Consider the following 12,606-nt stretch of genomic DNA (forward strand, 5'->3'; position numbering starts at 1 on the left):
CACTAATGGTGTCCTAGTTTGAAAACAGTAGCAGGGTAACTGGACTGCCAATGTGTTACTGATCATAGAGCTTCTCTCTCCTCCACTACTCCCAACCCACCTCCATAATTCTCCTCTCCACACAGCACCGGCTTCGTTCAGCTTCATTAGAGGGACAGGATCACACTCCCAAACAGCCGGTGTGTGTCTCTGCCCAAGCCTGCAGGTCTGAGCCCAAACAGAAAACACAACCCAGACACACATTTTAAAACGGACTGATTAGAGAGGAAAAAACCATAAGGACCATCTGTCAGTTTCCCCATGTCATTCTGAGCAGGTTGTTATATGTGTTCAGATCTGAAACATTGCGATATAAAGTACTGAGATACAAAATTGAGCGCAATACACACAAATACAGAGATTGATCAAATGTATGTTAACTGATTTGCTCTCATTTACACTTACTAACACACGCACGCATGCGCACACACACACACACACATCTGAACAAAAACATCCAGGAAGCAGGAGTCAGGTCCATCAGTTCAGTATCTGAATATAGCAGAGTGTTGGAAGAGACAGTGGGAATAGCAGCAGCACTGTGTTCCACCATGGTAACCAGGACAGAGACAACATGATTGACTCCCCCTCAACTCCACCACAAACCAAGCATATAGGGGACAGTAAATAGCCCAATAACCTATACACCACACACACATGCATAAGCACACACACGCACACTCAAACAAATAACCAACCTACCCCAACTATATCCTCAACCGTTTATCTCAGATATTCAGTTGAATGGAGAAAAAGCTGTACTTACTCACAGGTCTGACTGTGCCTGAAATCCTGCTCTTGCCTTTTTCCCCTGTCAGGTCCAGTCCCAGTGGGATAGAGGAACTCTTTAGGAATGGGAAGAGGTACGGAGCATGAGTTGAAAAAAGCAGAAAAAGGTCATTCCATTCAGAACTGAGTCCCTCAGAGTGAGAAGCACAGTAAATTGCATACTGAGACAGAACGAGAGTGGGAGAGAGAGAGAAAGAGCAAAAGATAGAGTGAGCAAGCAAGAGAAACAGAGAGGGAGTGCGCGAGAGAGGTAGAGAGAGTGTGAGAGCGAATGTGGGGGGAAAAAGCAGGGAGATGGCCAGGGAAAGGAGACGGGAGGGAGTGTAAAGAGGAGGGAGAGTAGGAGAGAGAGGGAGAGAGAAGGGGAGGAAGAGAGAGGGGGAGAGGTAAAACAGAGGGATGCAGTGAGGCATGTTCCATCATGCTTTCCTAATCAATCCCCACACTATCCCCTTAGATATGCTCTCGGTTTTAGGACCACAGACAGAGAATTATCATTCACTACTGTCCACTACCCACCCAGCCTCCTCAGTGGAAGGGGTGGGAGAGAGGAGATGAAAGCAGGAAAAGAGAGAAAGAGGGAAGGATGTAGCCTACTTGTATTGTTATGCGAGAGAGTGAGGGAGGATAGAGGGCGGGACTGTGAAGATGTGTGAGAAGAGGAATGTCGCGTGGATGGATGCTTCCCATCCCACGGGACCGTTCTAACAGACAAGGGGTGTACATAAACAGAGGTGTGGACAGGGATAGACATGGGAAGGGAGGGAGCGAGTTGTCCCATAAAGCTGAGCTCAGCGGAGGGCAGGCAGATATTCCCTGGTCCCCTGGTTGTACTGGTCCTAACCTACAATACACAGATGAATCAGTTCACGCTTCAGCAAACAAAGGAATGGAGGGGTGGTCAACAACAATGACAAATCAAAAAGAGTAATTCGAGGCAGAAAGCAGTTGGAACACTCAACAAAAAAGGCAGAGATTGATTTATTTTAGCTCACTTTAATCCATTGTACAGGTGAGAAGGTGACTGACGTTTCAAAGTCAAGCTGACGTCTTCTTCAGCTTGATGTCGAAACGTCAGTCACCTGCTCTCATTCTGTACAATGGATTAAAGTGAGCTAAAATAAATCAATCTCTGCTTTTATTTGCTGAGTGTCGAAACTCCTTTCTGCCTCAAATTAGTCAAGTGTTTATTGATAAACTCTTCTCACAGAACTGAATCACTCACTACCGTACTGACCCCACCAGCCAGGATCCACAGATTACATATGCAAAAGCATATGCTCTCGTCACACACACAGCAGCAGCACCACCACAGCATACTCACATACAGAAGATTTGTGTCCGGTAACAGACTCATCGACATAGCGTATCGAGCGTTTAGCCAGTCAGATCAATGCATGGCCATGGCCTTCACTGTGAATCACTTACTTAGAGAGGCACAGAGCTCTGGTCCCACACAGAGTTGGAGAGCACACATAGAGGGAGAGGCTGCGTCCCAAACGGCACCCTATTTTCAATATAGTGTACAACTTTTGACCAGAACCCAATATGGGCACTAGTCAAATGGAGCGCATTATAAAGGGAATAGGATGCCATTTGGGACGCACCCATGGACAGGGAGCCTCCTCTGTGCTGCTCCCCCCACCTGACTGGTCCCGTTCTTCTGCACCTGAAGCAGCCCAATCAATTGGCTCCTCCTGCAGCTCCTCCATTAGTCTAATCTAGCAGGGAGGAGAGGAGAGGACTGAAGGGGCTGCATGGAGCTGCATGGAGAGACCAGGAAGGAAGGCAGCTGCCCAGAAGCTGCTTGATGTCCACATAAATGGCAATTCAGAGCAGAGCTTCTAACACGGATGATTCATTGCCAACTGCTGCACAATTTGTTTACCTTACTCTTGTTTATTATTTGTGTTCTACTACACATTTTCTTGAAATATTTCTCATTGAATTCATATTGGTTATCAAACCAAGTGGGAAATGCATTGAGTTGGGAATATGAGGGGAATCACTGTCCCCTGCTGGCTGCTTACGTAACACAGAGTCTGCACATGACTAGCCATTTATTAGCCCTAACAGCAGCGCTTGACTTTTTATTTAACCTTTGTTTAACTAGGCAAGTCAGTTAAGAACAAATCCTATTTACAATGACGGCATACCAGAAGGCAAAAGGCCTCCGGCGGGGACGGGCACTGGGATTAAAAATAAAAAGTAAATAAAAATATAGGACAAAACGCACATCACGACCAGACGTGGGCAGGAGCTCCCCGAATCAGAGTACCCGCACCTCACATTTTTCACTTCTTGAGTTGTGGCACTTATAGAATATCAGCTCAAAATGATGGAGTTCCAGCACCTAAATATAAACAGCATCTATTTAAGTCCAAGTCAAGCACTACCTGACAGCCAGTTGTGCCTCCAGAGGATTAGTTCTGTTCAACCATGGCAATCCTGACTCCATTAATGAAGAAAGATCAGCAGCAGCTCTGTCACTAATTACAGATTAAAGAGGAATTGACTTCAGTTAGGAGCTGCTGTGGTGGTCATGCCTGCTTTGGTGTGAGTCTGTCCACCATCACAGATGAATGGTTTATGGATCTAGTACAGACAGAGTCTGGGGAAGACAGAGTACTGGAGGCAGGGGAATATGTAAGGGATATTAAAGGGTCTATTGGGTCTCTGCTGAGAGGGAAGGATAAAAATAAGAGTGAGAAGACAGCTAGCGGTAGTGAGAACAAGGAACACAAGCAGGACTGGTGATGAAAGGTGTTTAATGATAATGTGTGTGTGTGTTGGTTCCTTCCTCCTCAGGAGATCAATAGGAGGTGGAGAGGATGTGACAGACAGCAACACTGGGAGACAGGGGGGACAAACCATACTGTACCAAGACCTGCCCTGTTCTAATGGCACCTAATGACATAACACTTTCACCAGCCACGTCTGGAGTTTGCTGTTGATGAACAGATCTCTATCTATCTCAGGCCCACACAGTTATTCATTCCCACACTGAGTTAGTCCATTTACTCTTCCAGCTCCTAAGAGCAACTCAACTGACTGTAAACAGGGTTGTGTGTGTCACTCTCTCCCTGTTAAGTCTGTGTTAACTCATCCTCCTAGAGGCATTAAGGCGTGAGGGAGCTGGGGAGAAAACGATCCACACAAGCACACACAGAAATTATACTGCATGGTCTCCCCTGAGAGGACAAACATGTTCACTTCTGAAACATGATGACATAAAGAACTGAAATAAAAAATGTAGCGCAATACACACAACCACAGAGATTGATCAAATGAACTGCTCTCATTTACACTTACTAACATACTGGCCTAACTGGCTCAGTGCGTGCGTCTGTGTGCGCGTGCGTCTGTGTGCGCATATTGATTTGATCTGTCCCCACCAGACACGGTCATAACACGAAGGTTAAAACACCAAAACCAACTATATGAATTTGGGGACAGGTAAAAAAAAAAAACACATGAAACATTCATGGACATTTAGCCAGCCTGCTGTTGCTAGCTACATTGTCCTGGGCGATAAACATGTAGTTGATATTTTACCTGAAATGAATATGGTCCTATTTTTTTTGCTGGATCTTTATAGAATTTGTACCCATTTTGAGTCATCCAAAAACGTGTGTTTTCTACTCCAACAATCAATCCACAGATAAAAAGGGGAAACCTAATTAGTTCTATTTTAGCACCTGGCTACGCACACGCCTGTTGACGTGCACAAGCAGCTTGGATGAAATGATTGAATAACATGTACAGAACCAGTAAACAGTTTTGACACACCTACTCATTGAAGGGTTTTTCTTGCCTTGATGACAGATTTTCTCACTCTTGGCATTCTCTCAACCAACTTCACCTGGAATGCTTTTCCAACAGTCTTGAAGGAGTTCCCACATATGCTGAGCACTTGTTTGCTGCTTTTTCTTCAACTCCAACTCATCCCAAACCATCTCAATTGGGTTGAGTTCGGGTGATTGTTGAGGCCAGGTCATCTGATGCAGCACTCCATCACTCTCCTTATTGGTCAAATAGCCCTTACACAGCCTGGAGGTGTGTTGGGTCATTGTCCTTGTAACGTGTATGCTGGGAGTCGGGAAGCAAGTACAGGGAGTGACTTTAATAATAAATAACACAAGGAACAAAACAAGAAACACTAGTAGCGTACAGACATGAAACACTGAAACAGAAACAATAACGCCTAGGGAAAGAACCAAAGGAAGTGACAAATATAGGGAAATTAATCAGGCAGGTGATGGAGTCCAGGTGAGTCTGATGAGGCGCTGGTGGGCGTAACGATGGTGACAGGTGTGCGTAATAATGAGCAGCCTTGTGACCTGGAGCACCGGAGGGAGTATACGTAACAGTCCTGTTGAAAAACAAATGAAAATTGGGACTAAGTGCAAACCATGGGATGGCGTATTGCTGCAGAATGCTGTGGTAGCCATGCTGGTTAAGTGTGACTTGAATTCTAAATGAATCACAGACAGCGTCACCAGCAAAGTACCCTCACAACTCCTTTCAAATCATATGTTATTTGTCACATACACGTGTTTAGCAGATGTTATTGCGGGTGTAGCGCAATGCTCCTCCTCCATGCTTCACGGTGGGAACCACACATGGAGAGATCATCCGTTCACCTACTCTGTGTCTCACAAAGACACGGCAGTTGGAACCAAAAATCTCAAATTTGGACTCATCAGAACAAAGAACAGATTTCCACCAGTTTAATGCCCATTGCTGGTGTTTCTTGGCCCAAGCAAGTCTCTTCTTATTATTGGTGTCCTTTAGTAGTGGTTTCTTTGCAGCAAATCAACCATGAAGGCCTGATTCACGCAGTCTCCTCTGAACAGTTGATGTTGGGATGTGTCTGTTACTTGAACTCTGTGAAACATTTATTTGGGCTGCAATCTAGGGTGCAGTCAACTCGAATTAACTTATCCTCTGCAGCAGAGGTAACTCTGGGTCTTCCTTTCCTGTGGCGGTCCTCATGAGAGCCAGATTCATCATAGCGCTTGATGGTTTTTACGACTGTACTTGAAGAAACTTTCAAAGTTCTTGACATTTTCCTGATTGACTGACCTTCATGTCTTAAAGTAATGTTGGACTGTCATTTCTCTTTTCTTATTTGAGCTGTTCTTGCCATAATATGGACTTGGTATTTTACCAAATAGGGCTATCTTCTGTATACCCCCCTACCTTGTCACAACACAACTGATTGGCTCAAACGCATTAAGAAGGAAAGAAATTCAACAAATTAACTTTTAACAAGGCACACCTGTTAATTGAAATGCATTCCAGGTGACTACCTCATGAAGCTGGTTGACAGAATGCCAAGCTTGTGCAAAGCTATCAAGGCAAAGGGTGGCTACTTTGAAGAATCTCAAATATACAATATATTTTGATTTGTTTCACACTTTTTTTGGTTGCTAGATGATTCCATATGTGCTGTTTCATAGTTTTGATGTCTTCACTATTATTCTACAATGTAGAAAATAGTACAAATAAAGAAAAACCCTGGAATGAGTAGGTGTGTCCAAACTTTTGACTGGTACTGTATGTCAAACATTTTTTGCAGCGGTTTGGTCAGCATGTAAGGCATTCATAGGCGTGCGCGCACGAACACACACACACACACACACACACGCACACGCACACGCACACGCACGCACACGCACACGCACACACACACACACACACACACACGCACACGCACACAGAAGTGATACTGCATGGTCTGCATGGTCACAAACATCACATATACACACACTCAACACAGGCAACCGCCACCAACAGATCCACAGATGACGCAATCTCTATTGCACGCCACACGGCCCTCTCCCACCTGGACAAAAGGACCACTTACATGAGAAAGAAGTTCATTGACTGAAGCTCAGCCTTTAACACCGTAGTGCCCTCCAAGATCATCACTAAGCTAAGGACCCTGGGATTAAACACCTCCCTCTGCAACTGGGTCCTGGACTTCCTAACGAGCCACCCCCAGGTGGTGAGGGTAGGCAACAACACATCCGCCACGCTGACCCTCAACACAGGGGCCCCTCAGGGGTGCGTGCTTATTCCACTCCTGTACTCCCTGTTCACCCACAACTGTGTGGCCACGCATGACTCCAATACTATCATTAAGTTTGCAGACGACATGACGGTGGTAGGCCTGATCACAGACTACAATGAGGCAGCCTACAAGGAGGAGGTCAGAGACCTAGCACTGTAGTGCCAGGACAACAACCTCTCCCTTAACGTCTGCAAGACAAAGGAGCTAAACGTGGATTACAGGAAATGGAGGGCCGAGCACGCCCCCATTCATATCGACGGGGCAAGAGTGGAGCGGGTCGAGAGCTTCAAGTCCCTCTGTGTCTACATCACTTAGGACATATCATGGTCCAACAACACCAACACAGTTGTGAAGAGGGCACGTCAAGGCCTCTTCCACCTCAGGAGGCATGGGCCCTCAGATCCTCAAAAAGTTCTACAGGTGCACCACTGAGAGCATCTTGACTGGCTGCATCACTGCTTGGTATGGCAACTTCTTGGCATCTGTCCGCAAGGCGCTGCAGAGGGTACGGGTACTCATTATTTTACTGTGTTACCATTTCCTTTTTTTATTTGAACTCTGCATTGTTGGGAAATGGCTTGTACGTTAGCACTTCACGGTAAAGTCTACACCTGTTGTATCGGGCACGTGACAAATAAAATGTGGTTTGATTTGAATGTCCCTTTGGCCTCCTGACCCTCTCGTCAGCACTGGTTACTGGGATTCTCCTGAGTAAAAGACATCAGTGGGTACTAGTCTAACACCTCCCCTTCTAAACAAGGCTGTCTCGAGGACATTTTAAAGGCTCAACACAAACTGATCCACACTTCCATCTCGCTTCCCTCTGTATCAGTCTATCCTAGGGTAGAGAGGATCAACATAAATCCAGCCTATAGCTATCTGTTTGTGGGTCTCTATAAATCTATGTCGCTGTATGTGTATGTTTCACTGGCTCTCCTCTCCTGCCTGGTTAATGATTCTACAGGGGGTGCTGGTGTCCAGTACTCACCACTCACCACCCACAGCCTCAGACAGACAAACAGCAGAGACGGCTCAATTACCACACCTTAGACTGAGGCGACCTAACACCCACGCAGAGACAGACACACAGGCCTGGCTACACAAAACACACAGGGTAGAGCCTAATGTTGTAAATACAGAAAACACACTGTTTTTTTTGTGTAGTTTCAAACACACGTGTGCCAGTCTAATTGTGAGTGACAGGTTTTCTTCACATCCTCTTTCGCTCTCTCTCTCTCTCTGTTTCGCTCAGTCACTCTAAAATTAGAGAGCTTACTTTAAAATGGAGCCCAGGGGAATATATAGCCTGTCTTTCTTGAGACACTGTGTACTGTAGTTAGTAGACTAGACTAGACCAAGCAGGGGTTGGGCTGCTGCCAGGCAGGGTTAATTGTGAAGACGAAAGCCCTTCCATGCTTTTCCCACAGGCTTTTGACAACAGACACCAATCACATGCAACAAGAATGAGTCCTTTTGGAAAGGAGAGAGTTCTGTTATCAAGAGTCTGAATGAGCGGCTGGTTCTCACAGTAATGGTAGCAGCATACAGTAAGTAGTCTGTGTTCCAACCTCCTCACTGAGAGAGCGGACCACACTGACCCCATGTGGCCACAATGGGAACTCTACAGGGTTTTCTAGTTAGAATGTAGACCCAAACATCCGGCACAAATACCAGTGGACACTGGAGACCTGAGCAGAGGATGTATGTCAGATATATCCAGTCTGTCTGGACAGAGTGACATACTGAACATGCTGGACCATAAAGTGAGTTAAATACCTTTCACCTAGTGGGTATTTGTTCAACTAAACTAACAGACCTGTCAACAAGACACACAAGACGTAAATCCTCCCTCTGTAAACAATGACAACCTCCTCCTCCAGTTCCCTTGCAGGGTAATCTATCTATTCCACCTCTATTTAGCCTGGTAAGATATCGAGATCAAACTCTCTTTTACAATGATTGTCTAAATAATCTATTAGCAATACAGGACTCACAGTGTGAAGTCACCTTACATTTAAAGTGTGACAGAACCAAAAAAGCAACTTATCTTTTTGAAAGGATCGTTATGAGTCTAAAACATGTATTCTTGTGTCAAAATTGACTACAATGTGTAAATAGGATAATTTTGGTCATAACGTCAGTTTCGTCCAAAACAGAAATTTGCAAGATAATTAAGGGGAAAATTAAGGGTATTGTAACAGTTATCCTTGAGTTGGGTTTACTTCAATCCTGCCCACAGCTGGCAGCACCCAAGTAATCATCAATTCAGAGCGCAGCTGCACACAAACTGATCATCATGGTCACAACATCACGTAAATGATATGCGCGCATCGATGTGGCTGGAAGCCGCAAGTTGTTATGATTCTGAACAGTCAGATGGCAACAATGAAGAGAAGCTGCCATGTGGGGAATTGTAGGTGGCTCGTTTCAGCTCGTTTTGTCTTGATCTTGATACCATGTCTTATTTTGAGGTGTTTTTACTGATTTCATGTTAATGCTAATATGGCTAAAATTCACTAGCTACCTAACCAACAACTATAACGATGTATTTGAAAGACAAGTGCTCATTGTGCACATGTATTTATGACTAAATACAATTTACACGTTGTCAACAATCTAAGCCAACCCCGCCTGTTTTCCCCCATAGTTGCGTATGCCTCGGTTTTGTTGCTAAACAACCAACCTGTCTCCAGACACCAGACCTGGAAGACTGTTTATCTAGTAGGGTGAGTGACTAACTGTGTATTGTTTTGGCAAAGTACAAACGCTTCCCACGTTCGAACACTCACACACAAGAGACACCCACATCAAAGCACACCTCCAAAACCCAAATCTTCTTCTCAGTCACATTTCCTAATGAGGAGAATTGAAACCGAGGCGTAAATCAGCAAGTTCAGCCTCCCTTTAAAAGCACAGCATTATCAAACACGCATTCTTACCAGACTGGTCATTCATCATGCGGATGGCTTTGGCCTTGGCCAGCTCCAGCGCTGTGACCCATCTCTGGCGCTCCACCTCCGTGCTGGCCTTCAGGTGGTAGGTGCGCCCACCGCTGCTCAGGACGGTGTTACAGGCATCCTCCGTGTCGATGTGGGCCGTGGCCAGGTTGATGGTGCCGCGACACGTATGGGCCATCTCTGCCTGAGTCCTGCAGGGGAACAACCACAAAGACAGACAGAGAGAGACAGGGACACAGACACAAGAAACAGAGACAGACAGAGAGATAGAGAGACGTACAAGGACAAGACACCAAGTCACAGAAACAGAGATGGAGACACGGGGACAAAAACAAAAAAGATAGAAAGGCTGATTAGTAGTCAAATCCCAATGCTTTGTATCTACTACTAACCTACTGTAACGTTATGTCTGACTGGACAGTGTATGCAGTCGCTTGATAAACAGTCATGACAAAACACTACATTATTCCAATATTTGGCGATGGGGCCAGGCTCAGGTACAGGTTCAGGCGAGAGGAGGCTAGTAAGCAGGGAAGCAAGGAGGCAGAGGGATAGAGAGAGTCAGAAATAGGGAGGGACACATGCAATAGTGAAATTAAAAGATAGTGGCTTAGAAAGTTAAAACAGTCAAGAGCCATCCTTGGCTTACAGTCTTGTAGACTGTATTAAACTACTGTGTAACAGTGTTCTCTGTTCCCAGCATGTCTATACACACATTCTCACATACAGCCAGCACCGGAAATGCCCACAAGGATAGTAAAACAGGGGTTAGGTTTAGGAGTTAGGGTTAAGGTTAAGGTTAGGTTTAGGGTTTTAGGGAAAATAGGATTTTGAATGGAAATCAATTTTAGGTCCCCACAAGGACAGTAAAACATATACTGTGTGTATGTGTGCACACAGACTTTGGGCAAAGAACCTAGTATTGCACTTTCAGTGGGCCACAGAATGTTGGATAACAAGGCCATTGTGTGGCTCCAAACTCCCATGGTAGACAAAACCAAACAATGAATAACAACACTGCACACAAAGGACAGAGAGAAAGAGAGAGGGTGTGAGAGAGAGGAAAGGGGAGAAAGACCACAGAGAAAGAAAGAGTGAGAATTTCCTTGGACCAACTTGTTTCCACATTTACAATAATCATCATCAGTCTGAGCTAACCATAGACGCTGGACTATCATCAGAGAACAGACACATGTGAATGAAATCCTTCAAATCCTTGATACAGATAAGTCCTCAGGAGAAGAGCAATACAATTACTCAAACAAATAGTTTTGTCATGGAGGTACATTGGGACACTTCAGCCTAATTAGTATTGGCTAGGCTGTGTGGTAGGACCAGGGTGTCAGTCTCCCCTCTGAGGACAGAGCAGGAGCTCAGTCACAACTCACAAGCTTTATCCTCAGCAACCCAATAAGGAGCAGTTTAATGTGAACAGGCTCAAAGAACAACAGACATTATACAGGGTAAGGGGCTGGGATGGGCAGTGTGTGTGTAGGATATCTATCTGTTTGTACACAGTTGTCCAAGTCCCAGACATAAGTTACTTAGTATCAGTTGCAGTGCCCTGGAGCTATGTCCGATCGCTGACCTCCTGTAATGGTGAGAACAGCTAAGCTCAACCAGCTTCTGAGGAGGTAATACAGCCCATGTGTGTCAAATCAAATCAAATTGTATTGGTTACATATACATGGTTAGCAGATGTTATTGCGAGTGTAGTGAAATGCTTGTGCTTCTATATCTGACAGTGCAGCAGTATCTAACAGATAATATCTAACAAATTCCACAACAAAACCTAATACACACAATCTAGTAAAGGAAAGGGATAAGAATATATAAGTATAAAGTATATGGATGAGCAGTGAGAGCGGCTAAGATGCAATAGATAGTAAAGAATAGATAGTGAAGGATACAGTATACATTATATACATATGAGATGAGTAATGCGAGATATGTAACCATTCTTAAAGTGGCATTATTAAAGTGACTAGTGTTCCATTTAATAAAGTGGCCAATGATATCAAGTCTGTAGGTAGGCAGCCGCCTCTCTGTGCTAGTGGTGGCTGTTTAACAATCTGATGACCTTAAGATAGAAGCTGTTTTTAAATCTCTATGTCCTAGCTTTGATTCACCTGTATTGACATCGCCTTCTGGATGGAAGCAGGGTGAACAGGTAGTGGCTCGGGTGGTTATTGTCCTTGATGATCTGTTTTGCCTTCCTGTGACATCGGGTGTTGTAGGTGTCCTGGAGGGCAGGTAGTTTGCCCCCGGTGACACATTGTGCAGACCGCACCACCCTCTGGAGAGCCTTGCGGTTGTGGGCAGTACAGTTTCCATACCAGGTGGTGATGCAGCCCAACTGGATGCTCTCAATTGTGCACCTGTAAAAGTTTGTGAGGGTTTTCGGTGACAAGCCAAATTTTTTCAGTTTCCTAAGGTTGAAGAGGCGCTGTTGAGCCTTCTTCACAACACTGTCTGTGTGCGTGGACCATTGCTGTTTGTCGGTGACATGAACACAAAGGAACTTAAAACTTTCCACCTTCTCCACTGCTGTCCCTTCGATGTGGATTGGGGGGGTGCTCCCTTTGCTGTTTCCTGAAGTCCACAATCATCTCTTTTGTTTTGCTGACATTGATTGAGAGGTTATTTTCCTGACACCACACTCCGAGGGCCCTCACCTCCTCCCTGTAGGCTGGCTTGTCGTTGTTGCTAATCAAGCCTACCACTGTTGTGTCGTCTGCAAACTTG

The 12,606-nt window shown here is 45.1% G+C and overlaps 1 protein-coding gene across 1 annotated transcript in view; it reads right to left on the bottom strand.

Moving 5' to 3' along the window:
* si:ch211-106a19.1 (uncharacterized protein LOC561797 homolog) overlaps nucleotides 1-12,606 on the bottom strand; it is an 80,399-nt gene that overhangs the window by 51,149 nt on the left and 16,644 nt on the right. The window contains exon 2 of the mRNA XM_039013083.1: nucleotides 9,844-10,052. Within this exon, the coding sequence (XP_038869011.1) occupies nucleotides 9,844-10,052 (209 nt within the window). The remainder of the gene's footprint in view (nucleotides 1-9,843; nucleotides 10,053-12,606) is intronic.

Source organism: Salvelinus namaycush, chromosome 18 (assembly GCF_016432855.1).
Source record: "Salvelinus namaycush isolate Seneca chromosome 18, SaNama_1.0, whole genome shotgun sequence".
NCBI lineage: Eukaryota > Metazoa > Chordata > Actinopteri > Salmoniformes > Salmonidae > Salvelinus > Salvelinus namaycush.